Consider the following 22,725-nt stretch of genomic DNA (forward strand, 5'->3'; position numbering starts at 1 on the left):
GACTGTGTCAAAGTTAACTGCTCCCCGCCTCTTCCCTTAAGTACTACCTGACACACACAGGGATTCTACTGAAGGGATGCCAGCACTGCGCAGACCCCATTTTCTTTATAGCACAGAAGTTTATCTTACAACATTAAATTTTGCAGCTACCAACAACAAATAACTGTAATTGCAAATCCTGGTTTTCTTGGTACCCACTTCCATCAACAGACAAAGCTGCACATTGCGTAGATCATTTATGCTCCAGTACCTAGGGTGTTTTGAAACAGCAAGGCAGATCAAAACACAAATGTTTCATCCTGTGTAACTCTTACGTGGTAGCATGTTTTAGCTCCTCAGTGTTTCTGCTCTGTGTAACAGATGCCTAGCCCCTTCCCCTGCAGTTCAGTCTTCTCTGTCTTTTCCAAGTGTAGCACTGAAGCAAGAGAGAAAGCAACTGATTGAACAATGACTGCCCCTACCCTCCTTTTCCATTGTCTGTTCCCTGGGTCCAGTGGTATCCAGCCAAATCCAAGCAGCTTTTTCTGATGTGGATTTTGTTTCCTCTCAGTTAAAAAACAAAAAACAAAACAAAACAAACAAAAAAAAACACTACCCATACTTTTCCTCTCCTTGAAGTCAAAGGAATTCTCTGCATTCTTTTCCATAGCCAATGGAAAAAAAAAAAAAAAAAAAAAAAAGAGCAGTTATACAGTCCATATTTACAGGACAAACTGATTAGTGAACGAGTAACGACAGCCAAAAACAAGAGGCACGATCCTAATCTAGAACATAAAAGCAGTGTTCAAAACAAAGTGGAGATTCCTTCTGAAGTTCAAACCATGGATTAGTGTTTGTCTGTGCAAACAGTTGCTAAAACTATTTCTGACCGGCAGTCGGCTTTTTATTCCTTTATACAATGGTATTGAGAGAACAGTGGCTGTGACGGCTGCCCGTAAGAGTTTCTGCCGGTGTGTTTTCATTTAGCGGTGTGTCGGGAGGGACAAGAAAGGTGCTGCTGTCAGCAGAGTCTTCCAGCTCCACTGGAGAAGGACCAACTGAGGGAGGAAGCGATCCCTCTGTAAGCTGTGGGGATACATCACAGTTTCCTAGAGATGGAGGACTGCTCTGCACAGTCTGAGAAAGAACTCCATCTGGAAAAGATGAAGAAAGGCAGAATCAGGAGGTGAAGTATGTCATTTCACATTCTCAAATAGATTTACTATCTGTGGTTTCTGGAAGCTCTGAGCTTTTCCCGTCTTTGTATTAATGCACATGACACGGCAAAGGAGGAAAATTATGTAGCAAAAATATAACATTGATATATATAAATAAGACTGATTAGTGCAAGCATCTTACTTATCTTGTGAGATATGCTGCTATGAAATCCGAAATTGGAATCAGTTCTACAGTATGCTAATATCGCAGCTGCAAAACTGAAGAGCGCTGGGTGAATCATTAAAAAGTGGTATTTTTGGTCAAATTTTTTGGCTGTGGGTGGGGGGAGTGGGGAGTGGAGAAGAGGCTGGATATGTTTTGTTTAAAATCTCTTGTACTTGGCATTTATTCTGCTCTTTAATACCAGTTTCTACAGACCTAGCTCCAGAAGACCAGAAAAGGTACCAGCATGATGGAAACTATGTACCCCACCCAAGGTAAGACTTTAAAATCAGTAAAGACTAAGAGTTAAGCTGCTCGCAGCATGGACTCCACTTTAATTTCAGTGACTTTCCCAGAAGACAAACAAAACCACACCACAACCCCCAAGCTGAATGATACTTCTAACAAAAATCTTTTCCACATGGAATTAGATTTGTATTTTCTCACCACAATCACTAAAACACACGACTATAGTTTTTTGTTTGCTTGTTTTAAATAAAAAATAAAAACAAGAAGGAAAAGAGAAGTTACTTCCTGCATACCTGGAGTGGAACAAAGGATGCTGTCGGGATTGACAGAAGCCTCATAAGGAGGAGGTGGGTCATCTGGATGTTGAATGTCTGGATACTTGTAAGCAGTATAGGGTGGAGGTGGATCATGGAAATGAAACGCTCCCCCTTCCCCATCATCTGAAAGATGCAGTGGAGTAAGGCCAGTTCCAAAACCATCAGGACCATAATCAAAACCAGGCATCCTGCGGCCCAAGTTAAAGTGGTGCACTATGTTGAGATAAGAGAAAGAAAGAAAGGAGTTTATACATTTTCTTTTTTAGGTTAAGGCAGATCTCAACACCTTCTTCCACTTTTCACAGCCAAGGAACTCATGTCTCCTGAACACCTAGAAAAGCCTAAATAACCTATACAGGTCAACTCGCTGCAGTTACGCAACAAAACCCAAGGCCACCTGCTTCCAGCCTGTTTGTCCTGCACCACAGCTAAATTTGTATCTAAGCTCTTCAAACTAAGGACATCATTCACACACAAGATATTTCAGATTTGGACCACATACAAACAAGTATTCTTCCATTATTGGCTAAGAAGTTTGAAGAACATTCAGGTTTGAAGAAACTACACACAAAGAGGCAGAAATGAGCAAGACCATGATACTTCTCACTTCCACACATCAACAATAAGCATTAAGTGCAAGAGAAGTACGCACTTATTTTTTTTAAACGAGTGCTTCACAGAAAAAAACTTGTACAAATCGTGACCCATTCAGGCAGCCAGTACATAGCTACATTTGGGTACAGTACTGACTAGAATTTATTACCAGACTTCCACTGATGTTTTCCACATAGATTTGTATCGCTTCTCCTCTTTTCATCCTGGAGCCCATTTATACTACACACATTTACAGATCAAGACTGACTACAAATACAGGCTACTTACAATTTGCTCCGATCAAAGACTCTATGCGCTCTCTCCGCCTCTGGCGTAGCCGGTGGACCATGAAGAGCAGCAAAGAGAGGATGAGGAAGGATGAAATGCAGCTAACTATCAGACGCATTCCACCAGCCATTGAGTCAAACAAGCTGTTCCCATCTGTTACATAAAATATAGGAAAGAAGCCTGTTACTTATGTTCAAGACTCATTTTTCCTCGATGTTCTTTTGTCAGTAATGGAGAAAAATGCAGAGTGGAAATTCATTAGCCTGGTTTAACAGTTCTCCAGACTTCAGAAGTGTAGAAAAAATGAATCATTAGATGATTTATCTATTTACTGCAAGGAGACTTAAATGCTTCTAAATATGTTACTCAGCAAAAGGCACAAAATATTGAAGGCTTCAGGTCTCTGAAAAAGAGAAAAACAAAGGTTAAGAGTATTTTGTGCATCAACTTGTCTCCCTGGCATGGCTGATGGTCTTGTAGTAAAGAGAACAGCAAGCCTGGAAGCTATGGGAAAGGCCCGAGAACTGGCATATCTACACAGCATTTCTACGTGACTTCGGGGCATCTTAACTTGTCTATTCCAAACAATAAAATTGCTAAACATTTTCATTATCACCAAGATGCAGTCATCCAAATTCCATGTGTCATAGGTACCATGGTCATCAACATTAAATAATAGGAAATAAAAATACCTTAATAAGCTGAATCAACATGATAATCTCTCTCAATTTTTTGAAAGATTGTTAAGATAGGAGATGAAGATAAACAGGAATTACGTATTTTCCTAAAATCACAGAAAGCAAGTGGTGCGACACAGAACAGACCCAGGAGCTTAGGGCTTCTAGAGCTGTATGTCAGAGCTAACCAGATCCACATTGGAAGGCTGCTGAGAGCAAATTATCGCTGTTCTGTCAGTGCCAGGCACAAGAGGTATTTTTCACAATTCAACTAATCGGGCTTAAAGTAGCCTGGAAACAGACAGACACTCTACACAAAAACAGACAGAAGTGACTGTGCTGTTCTCTTTGCCCAAATTTCCTGTTAAAGAGCTCTGATCAAGAAAGGAACTGAAGTTAGATGTGGCTAAGGAGAAGAAGCAGCTGCAGAACCTGGTCGTGACGGTTACACAACGCTAGAGAACACAAGCAGCACCAAGTATGAACCCCGTGCCCAGCCAGTACAGCACCACGCCAGCACACTTGGCAGAGCAGCCAGCTCCTGGTCCCTCTCCTTCCTTTCCTGCACCCACCACAGCTGCAAGAGCTCTCAGTACCTTCCCTTCCACTGAGCAGCAAAAGCTGCACCAAAGATTCCTTACAGAACACAAGAACCCTCACAAAAACTGTAAATACTGATTTGCTACAAATGCTAGGAATAGAAAAAGCCACCTTATTTAGGCATTGCTAGAAGTACACGGCTAACACGGCTAATTTATTACCTAACCCATTCCCGAGTAATTCATTTAATAGTGCACTATGCATAGAACTCCAACGTAACACCCTCTCAAATCTGGCTGTGCAGTACAAAAGCCTCTGTGCTGTCAAATCTTTTAGCAGCTCTCCCTGTCAGAGCTCGAACTGATGCAGTCACACAGCAGCAGTAACCAACCAACACCCCCTCCAACAGCACGGACCTGCCGGCATTCCTCCTCTGTGTTATGGCAACGCCGACTTTGTGGCCACCAGAAATTAGCTCTAAGAGTTGCCTTAAATAAAAGGACTTCAGTAAAACACACAGACAGTGAAGCATGATGCAAACTTGTAGTCGGAATGCCTGACACTCCCTCTTCCACATATTCTCTTCAGACCAGCTAAAAGTGCAAATCTTGGGCCTGCTGGGGAGGCTGGGCCGCTTTCGTACTGCTCCCAGCCTCTGACAGCTCCTACCACTCAACCTGTTGAGCTGGATAAACTATTGTCAAACCCTAGATTAAAGTAAAAAGAAAAAAAAGGGACAGAGACCCAGCTTGTACAGAACAAGATGAGCCATCACAGATTTTCAACCTACATAACCAGGAATGGATTATTTCAGAAAGGCTGTTTTACACTCAGGGCAGCAGTAATATCCTGTAACTGTCCCAGTTTAGTCACTAGAGAAGCTTCTCTATCACCAGCTCTTTCAAATATTTTATTTCTTTCAACTCTATTTCACAAGTGAGAGTTCCAGATCTGTACAAACAAGAACCCCATGAAACAACAGGAGTCCCACATCCTTAAAGAGGCAATTGACAAATGACTTCAGTTTCAGCATTAGTACACAAAAGATTTTCATGTGCTATTTATCTTCAACTAAATGAGAAGCATCTTTCAAGATAGTACAGCTGGGATTGCTCAGCTTACTCCTACCACTGAAAAATTCCCCTACTACCAAGTCCTTGAGTAATATTCTTTATCCACTTGTAATCGTTGCTCACCCACTCACACAACACGAGCTGATTACCTGCCAACCCAACAGCGGGATTTATTTCCCCCCAGTCTCTCCTTGGGTGATGAATTCACTTACCCTTGATTAGTAAAACAGTTTTCTTTCCTTTGCAACAAAGCTTAGGGGAAATATATGTAAGAATTGGACAAAGATAAATACATGCTGATTAAAGAAAGTAATTCATTAATTTTGTCAGCTGGAATAGTCATTTATCAACACCCAGAAGCAAAACTGAAGTGTGTCATCTCAAAATTTCAGTGTTCATCGTTAGCTGAAGTAACTGTACTATGAAGTCAGGCAACCGCTTGATGATTCTTCTCTAAAAAACTGAGTTACTAAAAAACCAGAACACTTCAGACAAGAGTGTAATGAAACAGTCTTATATAGCATCAGTACAGGAAGAAGAGCTTAGGGATCAGAAAGGATGTGATAAAATACAGTCTTCAAATCAGTATTCATGAAATAGTTAAGACCCACAGTATAAGCAAGGATTAAAGAACATTGAGTGAGGTTATCCCAGGTCGTCTTATCCTGTCTGTTGGATGATGCCTTGCTGACACTGTTCCTGAAGATTAAAAAAAAAAAAAAGACAGTGAAAACAGTCTTAACTCTGCTGATAAGAGTAGGAGGAAGACTTCTGCTTTTTCACCCCTGACTCTCCCCAACCAACCTGCAACACCAGTTCCAAACATCTGTTAAGCTTAGCTGTCAGAATGGATGTAAGTGACAGCAAGGAGGGATCGGGGCCTTTAATCATTAACTTGTGCAGATAAGACACGAAAAAGAACGATCACAAGTTTGGATGTCAATAAGCACCCCTTTTTTTAATAGGCTGAAATGGAAGCCTCTGATGGGAAGACTTGACTTGTGTTTTCCGTATTGGAAGGATCTGAACAATAGTTTCTTGGTGCACTCAGATAAGATCAGGTTCTTTTAAAATATCAGGAAATCACAGAATGGTTGATGTTGGAAGGGACCTCTTGAGACCATCTAGTCCAAACCTTGCTCAAGCAGCATCAGTTTGAGCAGGCTGTTCAGGACTGTGTCCAGTCAGACTTCAAATATCCCCCCAGATGAAGACTCTACAACCTACCTGTTCCAGTAGTTGACCACCCTCATGACAAATGCTAAATAAATTTATTTTTGCAAGTCTCTTTACACAAGAAATAACATCCCAAAAAGGCCACTGACCAAACAGTATACAGAAGACCCCTAAGACTTCACTGATCCAAAACAAGAGGCTGCACTAAGATGCCAAATTCAATATCAAGGTTGCATGCCCTGATGATTAAAATTCCATATAATTTGAAGACAGTGCTTTCTATCTGATCCCTGCATGCAAACTTCCACACATAAACGCTCATGTCCAGAAAAAGATACTTAATTAGTGCTCAAGAGAAATGTCTTTTCCTTTCTGTGACAGCTAAACATCACAAAGAAACCACGCAAGATGCTCTATTAGAAATCAGCGATGCTGTCAGCCTCCACAGAGGAGACAAGTTACTGCTCTTCACTAAGTAGCACCAAGGATGACTAATTATTTCCAGCAACAGAATGAAGTTTTTCATTTCCTGTGATGTGGGATTTTCCCCAGATGGGGTTAGTACCCAGCAGTGTCAAGGCACTGAAAGGATGCACCACTTCAAACAAAGTTATACCCCAAAACAACCGAGCTTTGCAGTAATTTTGCTGCATAAAACCGCAATAGTCAAGTCTTACCTGGGTCTAAACAAGTAAATTTGCAGCACTCCTTTGGATCTTTGCGGTACTGCTGACATCCCTGTGGCCGTTCACACAGAGCAGCCACACACATCTCAGGTTCACCGTTATGACACGTGCAGCTCAGACAGGGATCATCCCCTTTTGGAGTGAAATAGTAGCCTTCATCAACAATGTTGTCTTTGATATCGACGCAAGTCTGGCCTAGAACAGAAATGCACATCAATATCCAAGTGTCTATGAGCCTGCCAGACGAGCCTGGTTTGATCTATTACAAAACATGATTTGAAAACATAAGCAGATGATCAGTTAAAAGTCACGCTTCTACACGAAAATAGCTTTTAGAAGGGATCTCCAAGGAGCAGGGAAGATAAATGGATAGTCTGGAGATGTGCGGGGATGATATACTGCTCAAACTTGACAAAGTGAATGTTAAGTATTTAATGGAATTGACGTGCTTCCAGGTGTCCTCTCCAGGACTCAGAGAAAAACAAGCAGTCTGAGGACAGCCTTCAGCATCACGCCTGCCGCACCTCCCTCTCTGCCTCCTGGCACTTAGGAAAAGCTGGGACTTCTCTGAACCAAGCTGCAGGACACTCTCAACAGGTCAGGCCCAAAAAAGAGAGCCAGGCAATAGCAATACCACTGCCCTAGCTGCACCTTAATCCCTGCACAGTGGATGAAGCTTAGATGTCTTCAGCTCACCATCCTTTCCTCCCACAGACCTGAAAGGGACGTACCAAACCAGAGAGGGCGCAGACAGCTGGGGGACCTACCAGCCTGCAGCGACTGCTCAGGGACGGTGGTGAGTCCTCTCCACCCAAAGCAGAGCTCAGCTGCGAGGGCTTACAGGAAAATTCAGACTAGAAGATACCTTAATAGGTCTCTAGTTCGATGCAGGATCACCTATGAGGGAAGTCCCACTTTGCTGCTGAGTATTTTATCCAGTATGGTCATTTTCCCTGACATCAGTTCAAACCTTGTTTTAACTTTTGTTCCTCGTCTCCTGTTGCACACCCATGCAAAAAGCCTGGCTCTGTCTCCTTGATCACCTCCTTGTAGCTACTGGCTGGCTGCTGTCAGGTCCCCTCGGAGCACTCCCTTCTGCAGGCTGGAGGTGCCTCATTTCCTCCACCTCTCCTCAAAGCACTGGTGCACCAGAGCCCCCAGCACCATCTTGGTGGCCCTCACTGAACTCACCTCAATTTGGCAAGGTCCTGTCAGTGCCCTTCTCGTGCTGGGGGTCCCTGAAACTGTATACAGAATTCTTCTGCTCAACTTATACATCTTATCTTTTTCCCCCTTACCCTTCGGTTAACAATCTGGCAGAGCTACTGCTTTCCTCACACCACCACTCTGAGGAGATGACCGAAATGGTTATGTTTTGACTACATAAATGGCCTTCAATTCACATTCCAGAAGTTTATCACATCAAAGTAGGTATCACAATAGCCTGTCTTACTAATTTTCAGTATTTCCAGTGAAAAAGCAGGCGGAGAAGGGCTGAATTTTCCTCCCTTAACATTTGTGTTAAATCTTTATCCTGCTTTCAAGAGAAAGCAAACACAAAACACTTCAAGAACCACAGTAAAAGTTCAACACCACATGTATTAATTTTTTAATACATATAAATAAAAAATAAAAAAATATATATTTTTTTTACAAGGAATTATCATTTATATCAGGCATCTTGAATGTTACCTGAAAATACTGCTAAAAAGTATTTCCCTTCTCTTAGTTTAATGCCTTTTGGCATAAGGGCACGCATGATACAGAATGGGAGCCATTTTTTCCACTTTAAGTCAGAAGCTACACTTGCTTTTTTCCCCATGCCCCACAGTTCTAAGAATTGGTTGGAGAGAATTTAATAGAAGTTGCTTTACTCAAAATAAACCAACAATAAAAATTTGCTTCATGTAAAATGAAGAAACAACTTGAGTGATATTTACTAGTAAGGCTTAACTGTACTGTGGCTGACCCATTGCGATGCTCCTGTTTAAACAAAGCCAAACTCTTCCTTCTTTTTCCTCCTTTTTTAATTTACTGGGGAAAAGTAGAAAGATAGCTATCAGATTTCCAATATTTGTTATATGCTTATTTAAACTTGCAAGACAGTTAACACCGAACCAAATCCAACTTACTCCTTTTGCAGAGGAATGACGACTTCTCGTAGCAGTTTTCAGCATACCAGCTGTGTAAACCGTGGTGCCGAAGGGTAGGAAAATGGAAACACTGAAGCTGGGCACAAAGAACGTTTTCATTTTCAGACATAGCCGTACCAAAGATAGGGTCAGGGGGTAAAAATACTTCTGAAGAGCCTAGAACAAGATGCATTGGTGTAAGCAGCCTGCGGGTATGCAGAGCTTTAGAAAGGCTCTGTAATGTCACTCATTGCACGCACACCACATCTCCTACAAGGCTACTGTCCTCTAACTTTAGCTTCCATTAGCAGCACTCCTCCGGGAGAAAGCGAGGAGTGGGGAGGGAAGGGGTGAGTCACAGAGAGGAGAGGCTGCTGTTGTCAGAGAACCGTGTAATTCTGACATTCTGCTACAGTAGGAGCGTGTTCTGCTATCTCTACAAATGCTTCTTTCCAGCGTCCCATGGGGTTTGCCTGCCAATTCTTATGCACCCCGTCAAACAGTGTAGAGTTTGAACATGCTAAGGAGAAATGAAGCAGTAACCAGTACACCTGAAGGTCTGGCCTAACGCTAGTGTAGCAGGAACCTATACAAATCTCATACCTGGTACTCCAAGCACCTACCGGTGCTTCCAGTACCTCATTTACCCTGTGCAGCACGCTGCAGAGCTGCTCCCCCACAGCCCACATTGCTGGTTTGGAGCGCAGTGCAGAACAGGGCTGTGCTGCAATGCCCCTCCTGCTGCTGCAGTGGGGATATATGTACGCTTTGGTCCTCCACGCAACTGTTAACAGATTGCATGGCATGGGTTCCAACAAGTGGGGACTTAGCATCGAGTTATTTTTCCCATTGCAGGGCATGGAAAAGGTATTAAGGGTATTGTATAACTACAAATTTTGCTTCTGACCAGCACCTTAGTGTTAAATTAGTCAGTCTTCAAAATTGCAGAGATTAACAAGAAGCCAAAAGACAACAATTGTGAAAATTAGATTATTTGATACGTCTTTAGAAGCCTGCTTTCTAAATCTGTGCTTAAACATTGACTTCAGCAGCTCCTGCAGTTAGCATATTAAGCAGCCTACTCACACGATGGTCCTTTCAAACACATCAGATAAGTCTGATAATTAATGCAATTAAGCTCTCCCATCATTTTTTGAGGGTTTAACTTCCACATCTCCCAGTGATAGATTAAAATTTTCAAGCTATAGGACCTTAAATCACTTTTCAAACAGATACTAGGAATTCACAGTCTACCTCACTACAAGTCAGTGGAACTTTTATAAAATCTTTCAGAAGCTACTGAACGCTAATATGTACTTTACTTCATAGAGGTACGTTTTTATTAAATAGAAGACTTTCAAGCAAAAAAAAAAAGACTTGCAAATACAGTGTTGAAAAGGTTTACATTCATATAATGAATCAAGTTGAAGACAATTTATGATATAAACAGACATTACGATTCTCTGTAATTTATGCCTCCCTAGTCATAACACTTGGTCAGCAGATGGCAGTGCAGTCAACCTTCTGAAGAGCAAAGAAAGGTCCTTTTAAGGAGAATTGTTTTTTTCCCCTTGGAGTTCATAGGAGAAGCCTACCTGCATAAACAGTTTTGCCCAGATGAGGAATAGCTAACCCTTATGAGAGAAAGTTGGAACTTCCTCCCTGCCCTCTTCCTGTTGTCAGAAGGCATCTTTAGGTGCCTTACTTTAAGGAACTAATGGAAATGTTCCTGCCTCCACAAGAAGGAGCAATTTCTTCTGAATATCTAGCCAAATCTGCTTACTTAAATGACAAAAATAAATAAATACTTTTGCACATGGCAGAAAGGTAAAACAAGTCCCATCACTGGAAACCTATGCAGGTTCAATCCCTTCTCATAAATCAAAAGTAGTATTTTGCAAGATCTAACTGTTCCACAAAATTCTGCTGATAATTATCTATCTGGACATAATGGACAGTTATCCTTGTAAATTCTCTGTTACTGAAAATTGTATATGAGAAGAAAACTACTCTGGATTAGCTTTCAAACACCCCACTGGAATTCACAGTGCTGATGTGTAAAAACCTGTTTGTTTGTTTTCCTTGACCTGTAATCAGCACAGAATTTAGACATTCAATTCTACACATATGAGTTTGTATGACTGAGACACACTACTCACTCACCTGAAATAGTTAAAAATAAAAAGAATAAAAACATGTCTTTGCATTTGCAGCAGAGGGAGCTGCTTCTTTTGCCATTGAAAAAGTTCAGCCAGAGATGCCTATCAGATTAATGCTTGATTCTCCATAAAAATAGTTACTAATTTTGGGCTAAGGTAAACTTTCTATTGGTTTAAGTAAACTGCCTGCATTATTTCAGGGTGCAAAAAACTCTGGGTAATTCTGCAAAATAAGATAACTGAAAAGCATATAAAAACCTATTAAAGTTAAAAAACAAATCCTACACTAGTTTGCACAAATACTAGAATCAGGAATCAGCTGTTAATCTAGACATTTACCAGAAGGAATGAGAAACTACAGAGTAGTTTCTTTTGCTCAGCTTAATCATGGGGAAAACCCAAACAAACTTAAAAAACACATTCCTTCCACAATAAATCACTGAAAAGTCATGAAATTTCTTACACTTGAAAATTAGGCATGTGTATTAAAATACTTCTGTTTTCATACTGTAAAGCAAAACAGTTCCTCTACAGCATTTCAACACCATCAGTGAAAGAAAAGATGTTCTTGCAGATAATATCCATGCTTTAAGATACTTAAAGGGACCACGGAAGCCAAGTAATAATTTCAGAAGCCTACCTTTATAAGCTACTTCCCAGTGGCCTTCTAGGGAGTGATTTCGATTTGTGATCACATACTGATATCCAACCCAGAACCTACAAAAAAATCGGTTAGATTCTAAAAACACAAGCCCGAAACATACTAAGAAATTGAAATACGTTACAAATTAAAATATGAACCTTACAATATCTTGAAAATTAACTTTGAAAACATTGATGACCTTTTTCTTAGAATTTTAGCACACTGGGCAAAGTAAAAAGAGAGACTACAGCTGAGGGATAAAGGAAAATACTTGATAGTTTTCTATGTTTACAAATTGCTCACTATGCCTTTTATTTCCATGCATAAGCAGCACCTTGTTCTGTTGTTATAACAGCACTACAGTATCAAACTCAAAAACCACACAAAAGCATCCAGAACTCAAATATTTTATAAACATACACAACTGATGTCAGACACGGTTCAGGATCAAAACATCTAAGTCTCCAGAGACAGAAATACATATTACTGAACCACTGCTGGTGGGTGATCTATCAGCATGGCAGCCCACGAGACTGACGAAAAACCCACAGGCAAAAAAACCCAAGGAATTATGTTTGCTGTGAACTCACAGAATGAAATATCTCAAGTCACCAAAACACAGTTCTTACAATTCATGTTTTTTTTTCCACTTCGTTCTTGTCTCAAACTTGCAGTCTTTGTCAAAGCTACTGGTACTTAATGGAAACAAAAACTGTGTTGAAAAATTTAACGAAATAATATTTCTATACAACATAGTGCTGCAGTAAGTCAGTGTAAAATTCATCTTCCCTGTTGGAGTTCAAGAATACTAGTATGCTGCTGAGACAACCTGAAAACAAAGACTACATTAAATCGTAGCCTGTTAATTTAGTAATGTTAATTAAAACAGAAAATACAGAGATGGCTGCTCTTAAACGCTTTCACAAGGTTATCAGCCTGTAGTCAATTTTACCACTAGATTTTATAGGCAAACTGAACTACCACCAACTATATTGTGCAGAAACCATTCTCATGTAATAGGGGAGATCTGTCCTTTCCTTCCTACTCACCTACGTTGGTCCTTCCTTACAAATGTCTTTTCTTCCAAGTCCCACTCCTGTGCCAGGATAAATCTTAGTTCCTGGTCTGCAGTGAAGGTTGCGAGGGATCCATTCACCCGCTGACATGTCTGCACGGCGTCCCAGTAGTTCTCCCCGTTTAAATACACTCTGTAACAGCTAGCTGTGCCCTCGTAGTGGTGCCACCCTGTTGGGCACTTTCCTAGGAAACATGAAGAATAGAAGGGAAACCATTCCCCCCAAATTAGGATCTTCCAGGTAACACGTCCTAATCAGCTTATGACAATGCAATGTGTAATCACTTGGATGCATATACACAACACACCACGTGTAATTTACCTCACCAGTAGGAGATGCACGCATTATAGGTCACAGGAGACTTCCTTTACTAATGCTTTTGACAAAGGATTTTCTTTCAATGCACTGAAAAACTCTTAGTGATGTTTCCCTGCACTGTGACAGCCTTTAAATTCTTTAATTAAGACTGATGATCTACAGTGGAAGGTTTTCCCTGAAAAGCTTTATAAATCCAATCAGTTGGATCAATGCTAGTCACAACAAGCAGCAAGAAGCAGGAAGGATAAACCAGAGGTGGCCAACATAACGATCACATCTTTCTATTAGATGGTTAGCAGTATGCCCAACTTGCTCTGAGGATTTCAACCTTATTTTACAAACAAGCTCAGTAGTGTTCACACAGTGAGTGCATGGTCACTCACTAAAGGTGATGGGATGGGGGTTTTGGGGCAATGGTGGTTTGCTCTAGAAAAATGTCACTGCACAGAACATCCTTAGAAATTAGGCAGGTGATGGTATGAACTGTAGTCTCTGCTTTCTCAATTAATTAAATTGAAGAAATACGCAAAAAAAAGCCTCGAGGCATTTCTAGATGAAACAGACCCATGGGCTTTTGATGACTGGCATTCTAGGAGGTGATACATAACTAATAGAAACAGACGTGAAATATGATTTTAGCACCTGCATTTGCAGAATTAATTTTGCATGACACCTAAGAAAGTAACTTTAAATTCACAAACTGTTTTATGTTTGTTGCAAGCATTCAAAGAGATCTTGTTCTCAGGACTAGGAACTCCCTTCAGAAACAGTGATCTTTATCATAAAATAGTGACACATTTAAATTTGAATTCCTTTACATATCTTCCTTAGGTCTACTGGTCACATCACTGGGATGGGACAGAATACAACATGAGTATTATAGATATTGCTGAATCAATTTCTAAGTTGTTTTATTGTCCTCTACAAATTTGTTTAACAAGTTAGCTACTAGAGTAAATACCAGAATCAAAATACCTATTTTAATAAGCCCCCTCCCTCCAAAAAAAAAGAGGTAATTTTTCACTTGTGCTAATCACTTGACTTTTTCAGACTCCTGCCATATCTTCTTCTCTGCATGTCCCCTTCCTAGTGTGCCCCATCCCTCCCTCCTAGCATGATCAGTGCTGTCTCATTCCCAAATCACTGGGTGATCCAAGGAGCAAAAAAGAGAAGACCACCAGAAAGAGGCGGCAGGGGAGACTGATGCATTGGACCTAAAGAAATTTAAAGGCGGCAGTCACTACGAGCTACAATCAGTAAGAAGGACAGTTACGGAACATTTATAATTTAGATAAGGCTTGTACCAGGATGCAGAAAGCATCGCCAGCAGTGATGCAGGTAAAAGGGCAGGATGATATCGGAGTGGTATTTTTGAAGGTTCCCAACTAACACTTGGAAGTAACAAGGAAAAAAAACATTCAGGTCCTACACTCTTCCTTGATAGTTCCTTCATAGACTTTTTCCTTCAGAGAAGCAAGAAGGGAAGAATTTCCCAAAGTTCCCCACTTCCTAAAGAACATTATTCCCTCTTAAAAAGGGTACAAAACTCACAACATCAGATATGTATTTAGTTTACTAAGGATACTGCAACTTCTTCTAAGATCATCTTCGAAATGACTTCAATCAAAAGCAATCAATATTGTTTTTCCCCACTTTCCAGGGGAAAACTGCAAACTCACATCAAGAGACAGCTGACAGATTATCATGCCTGCTGAAGGATGAAACCATCACTTAACTCATCACAATTACAGAAAACTAGGCCCACAGTTCATAAAAGAAAAACAATTTCAGTTGCACAAAAGTAGTGTTACAAAGGAAGCTGGATTCTTCGTATGTATCAGCCTGCTATATAAACTGTGCAACACCACAACACACATATAAAGGAAGTGTGCAAAAACCTTCAGGGGTACTTCATTTAAGCAAAGACTGGTCTAAAAGCCACGCAAGAGAAAATCTATTAATTTCTCCTTAAGAGAACAATTAATCTAAATTGCTAAGCTAATTAGTAGAAAGATAGGCCAGATTTCCCAGACTGCAACTTACTGCTAAATCGGACAGGCTGTGCCACATTGACAGTGTGAAAGCGGGTCGTCTCTCCTCCCCTCCCTCGATTATGCCTGGCATCCACATTCTCCTTCCCATGGTAAGTTCGCTGGTCCCCTGTCAAGCCTGAGGAGAAGGAATAGTCAGTACCAGTGAAAAATGCAAGAAAAAGCAGATTTGATTTTACTAAAGTGTCTGTGGGCTTTAATTCAATACAAATAGATGATACGTAATACAGACAGGTAAATTAAGATGGCCAGGCTGTTACTGCCGGGATCTACCATTTTACATGGCTCATAACAAAAATAATTGCAGTTGAAAAGAACCAACAAGCCATTACATGAATTTTGCAAAGTTAGATAAATATTTTGGCAGATTTTCAACAACTGCAGTTGTGCACAGAACCTGACACTTGTCATTTCAGTTGCTGCAGCAAATGCATCATTCCCAGTGCATTTTGTCTGTTCTTGTTTACAGAACTACCCACTCTCCAGCTGCTTGATTTCTCAGTAGTGTGTTCAGAGATATAAGACAACTTCTCCAATATATTTTCCAACACATTCTCTAAGATCTAGGACAAAATCAAAACCAGGAAAGAAAGTCCATCCTCGGCCAGAAGAATCAGGCTTTTCATTCCTTCTCAGGCTTTCTAAAGGAAACGTTTGCTCATTATTTCTGAAACAAAAAACATACACACCCTAATCTGGGTGTCGGGGCTTCTGAATGGATGCATGAGACAAGTGGATTCAAGAGGTTATGAAAACACAATGCAGAATGTAATCCGCAAAAGGGGCACAGGTTAGGTGCAGACACTGCCAGCAGAACTATAAGCAGTAAGGCTAGAAGGGTAGTGGGCAGAAACCCTTGAGAAAAGGCAGATGAATACCAGAGTTCCATCTGGAAACAAGGAATTAACCTAAAAACAGAAAAAAAGAACCCAACAACGCAAGCATTAGAAATACCTACTTGTATGTCATGTAATACCGCCAGCTGGTATTTGAGCTAATAGACTTGCACAGCACAAAGAGCTACATAGGCATATATTTCTGTATATAAAAAAAATCAGCTTATTTCCCTTTAAAGCTGATTAGCTCTATTTACACTAGCTAAACCAAATACACCAGCCATGGTCCACAATAGAGAGCAGCTACATAGACTTCTTCAACAGCTTTAATTACATCTGTTTGAAATATATTCAAAATGATGTGAATCAAGCTTTCTCCACTAACTTGAAAAAAATCAAGACATCCCGAGCAATTTCGTGATCATTTAAACCCTCAGCTGGAGGCTGCCTGGGGTGTTACCTGGGGGAAAGGCCTCCAGAAGACCCTCCATCAAACAAGGTGCTCCTTGGGACCAACTGCACCAATGACCAAAACCAAAAAATCTCAAGGAGGAGCCTAGGAACAGCAGAGTAGCTCTGCATTCAGGTGGCTCTAGCATACAGTTTGCCCCAAGTTAATGGAATGAGCAAGGATATTTAATTACCAGGTCACCCTAGGAATTACGTGCCTATAGAGATCACCCATTAAAAACTGGCTCTGTATGATACACTCACATGGCCTCACAGGAACGAGGCAGTAATTCCAATATTCCAAATTAGAATGCGCTACGTATCACAGGAAAGAAGGTAGTGCCAAGAAATTCAGTGAGCGTACATTTCAAAGGACACAAAATGGTAAAATAATTTGACAATGAAGATCATGAATTATTTTTATTCCTTTAAAGGCCAAACTATTTTTAGTTTTAGAATTTGCCTGCAGTTAATCCTAATGTTGCAGTAGCATTATTTACACTATGATCATCAGAGTGATACTAATACATTAAAAAAGCAAATCTTTAATTAGTGTTATTTTTTAAAGTCTTAATATAATTAATGTAGAATACTTTATCAGAGATGAATTGAGTTCAGCACCGGGGAGCCCTATTTTCCCATGGCATTAAATGGTAACATCTAAAGAGAAAGAACCAGTTGGAACCAAACAGAAGAAGAATTAGTTCCCTTTGAGAAGTGAGAGCAGATGCAGCACCATATGGCTGACCCTCCACGGCTAAACAGAACGCCCACAAGTACTTAACAATTTAACTCCCCTGGGAATAAAAGAGAAGTTCGCAGGTTTTAATACGCAAGGGTTAAGAACGGGTTACTCACGCTAACATCAAATTGACAGAATTTATACCACATGCTTTGAGAAAAAGCTACACGGATCGCACAAAGGCAGCTTGCCCAGTCACCACCCGAAGCAGGACATCCCCTCCTTCCTTCCCCGGCGTCAGCAGACCTGCCACCAAAACACGCAGGACTCGAGAGGCAAAAAGCAGCCACCACGAGTTCTCCTTCGAGCCCAACGCTGTCAGTCACTTAATAAATCGGAGCTCTTCAAATAGAAAATTGCTTCTATTTGACCTGAATTTTCTGTCTTTGAAAAAAGCAAAGATGACAAGTTTTTCCAGGGCAATAAAGAAAGAGCATGCTAACGAGCCTGTAAATTACTCGACTGTCATGAAAAGCAGTTGCAGATTCCAGTGGCAAAGGTGTAATTGGGCTGGTTTTCTATTGTGCCATTTCAATACTCTGCAGAAGAATTTTCTTTGTATGCTGCTGTTCTGGTTTATTAACAATATTTATATCTTTAAATACAAATTAATAGTGCCATGGACTGAGCTTTAGGATAACAACTTGAGCCAGAAGACCAAAACCTACGTTTCAGTATTTCAAAAAGGCAAAACAATGATTCTTAGTGCTTACGTGCACATTTAATACTCTGAAAGCTATCCAACTGGGGAAGATGAGCTATTTCCCACATCCTTTATTTTCTAGATCCTACCACCACAAGAAATAACAGCAACAGCAGCATTCTTACTAGCCAAGACAAACAGCTTTAAATTTTCTTTGGTTCCATACAATTATGCGAGAAATGTGATTTGCTTGTTAGTTGGTGGGCAAAGGGGAAAAACAGGTTCAAGGGAAGATTCATGGGGTGCAATTTCTCTTTTCCCCTTGTAAACTGTAGCACGCCTGACAGGAACATCCTCCAAACTGCTTCCAAATGGATCAAGTCATGATTAGTATTCATGCAGCTCCTTCCAATTTACAAACAGTTGCTAATTCACTCTAGCATGTTTACAGACTGAGTAATAGTAGCACACATCAGGAAAGCCACCCAACACGTCTGATTACATGACTCTCTTCAGTTGTTTAAAACTTCAAGCTACCAATTTAGAATGAGAGTTTGCCAGGCTGGATGGCTCCTACTGCATTTTATATGGGTTATCTTTTTCAGGTCTGAGTCAATACTGTTCGAAAATTTTTCAGAACAGAAGTGAAGAGTCTGGAAGGGGAAGATGCTTTGCTTCCACTTCTGACTACCTTTTAGTTGAACAAGTGTTGTCACTTCTGATGGTAAAACACAGCCCTGACAGCTCACAGAAAGTTTTCTTGTGCGCACAAATTTTACTGTTTCTCATGGAGAGAGTGGGAAAAATTGAAGGGGACAAATGCTGTCAGGTTTAGGTCAGAAACAGATAAAACAAAATAATTTGCCCATTATTCATAGAAGCTGGAGATAATTCAGTTAAATTACCCACACTCTTTACCATACATCCACGGAGACCGCTCTGCAGCATTATCCACAGGATCTCCTGTCAGTACTTTACCCGTGGTGCCTCGTTTGCAGAAGGAAGCACACAAGCAGCACAGAAAGCTCCTTTTCCATACCCCTCGGTGCCTCCATCACTCAGGCCACGTGAAAGGAAGCAAAAAGCCAAGTGCTGCAAATGGCACGGGAGCCGAGGAGCTGAGAGCACACAAAAGTGAGAGCTGGCACCAGCTGAGAAAGGAGCAGGCTCGACCATGGGCGTGCTGAGCCGCGCTGCATGGGGGAACAAACATGACACCGAGTGGGAAACTGCTCCGAGGAGCTGCAGGAGAAGCTGCAATCTGCCACACGGACCAGTCTGCTTTGCATCGAAGAAACGGGCAGACGGCACAGACTGACTGTCAGCGGCTTAAAGAGGCGCTTGCAGGGTCAGGACTCACACAGGGGGCGAACGCTGGGATGTGGGGAGTTGAACGAGTTCCCAGAGTTACCGTGCCACAGCAAACAAGTCACTCAAGCCAAACACTTCAAAGGGATGGATGCAGCGTGAAGACTGTCTGGTTTGTGGAAGTGCTAAGCTACGACATCTGCAATTAAATTCAACAGGAGCACCTGAAGCACAGGACATGCTACCTGGCACCGAGCACTCAGGAAGTCGGGCTCCTGACATTTGGGACACTCCAAACACTTGGCCTCAAATCTTTGCATTTCCGTCATAAATGGGGAATCCTCCCACATCTCTCCATTCAAATTATGTCAAAAAGAGATTGTTTATGAGGCTACCAGGTCTTGTGATACCTTACTTGTTCTAAGATTTGAGTTACTCCTGTTTAAACACAGACTCTCAAAACGTACATATGAATGCTGCCTTGTCCCCTAAGCCTCAAATTTTCTGTCTAGCGTATTACCCACTAAACCTTCAGAAAGCTTTTAATTTAATCTGGTAATTTGAGAGGTGATAGAGTTTCTGGATTAAATCCAACTTCATGTCTAAAGATTTGGAAACATAGTTCAGGCGTCTCCAGGGAGGGGTGATTGTTGTCAGGTCTGGCAGCTCCACGCTTTGCATTACCCCTTGTGTGAGGCTGGGAAATCGATGCTAACCAAGACCAGCATCCTGCTGAGCTGAGCACCAGTCAAACAAATAGATTGCCTGGCAGTAAAGAGCTCAGCACGTAAACACCTCAAAGCAGGGTAAAAACAATGCATCTCCTTGGAGTTTGGTAAGGGTTCAGAAAAGATGTGTGATTGATCAGAGGCATTTTATCATTTAGTTTTAAAAAATGGAAAAAAGGAGACGTACTAAAAAGTACACAAAGGTCAACAGTTTAAAGACTGCAAATCTCTGTACGTAGTAGTTCATAAAGTATGCACAAACAGTCAAATTAAAGGAAATGCAAGACTAATCAACGGAAATGCTTTTCCCAACATATCATTAGGCAAGGAAGAATAGGGTTGAAACCATTTTCAAAGGAATATTTAGCTTCCTGTCACACAAGGCAAAATGACAATTAGATGATAGTGGAAGACGAACACATTATATCAACCACCTACGCTGGAGCCATCTGCGTTCCTCTAAAACTTTTGGTTGTAGATACTGCCCAGAACTGGAAGAAACTTGTCCTCATCCAGTCTAGAAGCTCTTGAGGGTAAAGTAAAAGAAAATGGTAAATAGGAAGAACAAGAGAGAGGGTGAAGTAGGCGTATGGCTGGGGAAGTGATAGTTCAGTCACTTCACACCACACACAAAATACCCTTGGCAAAATGAAACAAAGCTGATAATGATCACTGCCAGAGTGTGCCACAGCTGCTGCTTCTTCAGTTACTGGCCATACCTTCAGCTGGCTCCATAAAGGGGACTTTCCGGATCCAAAAACGATACAGCATGCAAGCACTAGCACAACCAACCTCCAAATCAACACATTCTTCCTCGTAGGGTGTCTGTAGAAGTCCTTCAGAACAGTATGAAAGATGACATTGCTTTACAGTTAAATTTCCTAAAAAGATTGGTTCTGTATGAAATCAGGCTCCCGGTCTCAACCCCAAAACATGTAATATCTTACTGGTGAACATGGGACTGCAGAGCAGCTGCTCGTGCTACTTCCTCTAGCAACTACTGCCCCAGCCCCACAGCCTGTCCAGATGGGTTTGTAGCCTCAGGCTCTGGGGAAAAGAAGAATTCAGCTCATTGCAACTTTGCTGCATTTGGGCCCCTGACCAAGCAGGTTCAGAAAACAGCACCAAGAAATACCTAATAAAGGAAGAATATGGCATGAGGCAAGGCTTTGTGCTACAGAGCTAGCTGAAAGGAAAAGCCTAAGGACAGCTGACAGCACAGTCTTATCACTTATTCCTGGGAACAGTTCTATTTAAAAATATGAAGGAAATGGAACAATCACCAATATAATTGCAAGATAAAAAATTGCTGTGGACGGGATTTGCGAAAAGCACGAGAATTTATGACATCAATTCTCTGTTCATACGCAACAGATACAAGCACCTAGCCTGTAGTATAAAAATAAAACAGGTGAACAGCCAGAGCTACACTAAACCCTGCTCTACTTGGGCTGCTGACAGTGAGTTTTGTTTAACCAGAAAGCCCACAGAGAGGGCAGGATATTTAGAGAAGTTGGTCTGATATTTTGGCAGAAACAAAGCTGGAAATCCAATGAGCAGTAAAAAGGCAAACTGCAGAGCCCTTCCTTCCTGTGGGTTCAAACATGGAACTTCTGTAAAGGTAGAAGTTATGTTATTACTTCAATTTCTTGTGTAGAACGGTAAAGAGGAAATGAGTAGGAATAATAAATCCCTATTTGTAAGAAATGCCTGTTTCTACCATTTCACAGAACATACCACCTTGGGATACATTATTTTTAGGAACAATTACAGTTGATATAGAACAGTACACAGATTTCATGAGTCTCCACTGCTCAAGTAGAATAGAGTTACAGACACATGCAGCATAAATCCTCCCAACAATTTTTAGTACACTAACAAGAGCAAGCAGGAAAAAGTTTTAGTCTACCAGACAGATGAATTGAGGGTAATCACTGATGTAGATTCCACTAACAATTACATGCCTCTTGGGAAGGGCAGGGGGGACAGCACCTTCCTCTTTGTAAGTTTGGAACTGAAAGGAATCCTGTGTTTAAACGAAAAGGGTCATTCTAAAAAGAGACTATAAGAACAGCTATGGTAACAGTCTTTTGTAAATATATATATTTTGTATACACGTGGTCTGACAAAAATATGTATTTGACACGCTTATTCAGACTTGCAGTGAATGAATGCCTCACCTAATTGTGTTCTGAAAAAGATGCTTAAAGAAATGATCCTAATAGGAAAGTATTAGATTTTGGGGGTGTTTCTTGTACTTTGGACAACACAATCACCAAACAATTTTATTACTAAATGATCCTCAACAGGAGTTAGTTCAATAGGAGGTTTGTTATTAACACAAATGAAATCAGGTTGAAAAAAAGGTGAACGGTGCCAAAGAACTTACAATGGCTTTGTATTAAGTCTTTGCAAATAGCAAAATGACAAAGCAGTCATTGAAACACACCTTCATCAACACCACAAAAACCTATTTCACCATCACTGATGTTTTCTGACTTGCTTATGTTACAGGGTGCCAATAGTAGCTCAAAGGCCGAAAAGTACAGGCTGCACAAGCAGACTCATAGCCCTTCCTTGCAAGCTTTCTCTTAATGCTTCAGAGAGACTTCATCCCTTGTAATTTGAAGATATTTTAATGATCCAAGTTTCACAAGTCCAGATGGCTTCACTAGCTAGT

The 22,725-nt window shown here is 41.0% G+C and overlaps 1 protein-coding gene across 1 annotated transcript in view; it reads right to left on the reverse strand.

The window, feature by feature from the left end:
- The window catches only part of DGCR2 (DiGeorge syndrome critical region gene 2), a 48,431-nt gene that overhangs the window by 3,596 nt on the left and 22,110 nt on the right, over positions 1-22,725 (reverse strand). Inside the window, exons 3-10 of the mRNA XM_082774233.1 lie at positions 15,331-15,456; positions 12,943-13,153; positions 11,891-11,967; positions 9,092-9,268; positions 6,951-7,154; positions 2,808-2,960; positions 1,902-2,138; positions 462-1,133 (exon numbers count right to left, since the gene is read on the reverse strand). Of these exons, the coding sequence (XP_082630359.1) occupies positions 892-1,133; positions 1,902-2,138; positions 2,808-2,960; positions 6,951-7,154; positions 9,092-9,268; positions 11,891-11,967; positions 12,943-13,153; positions 15,331-15,456 (1,427 nt within the window). The 3' untranslated portion in view covers positions 462-891. The remainder of the gene's footprint in view (positions 1-461; positions 1,134-1,901; positions 2,139-2,807; positions 2,961-6,950; positions 7,155-9,091; positions 9,269-11,890; positions 11,968-12,942; positions 13,154-15,330; positions 15,457-22,725) is intronic.

The sequence above is a fragment of the Aythya marila genome (assembly GCF_965140915.1).
Source record: "Aythya marila genome assembly, chromosome: 17".
Taxonomy (NCBI): Eukaryota; Metazoa; Chordata; class Aves; order Anseriformes; family Anatidae; genus Aythya; species Aythya marila.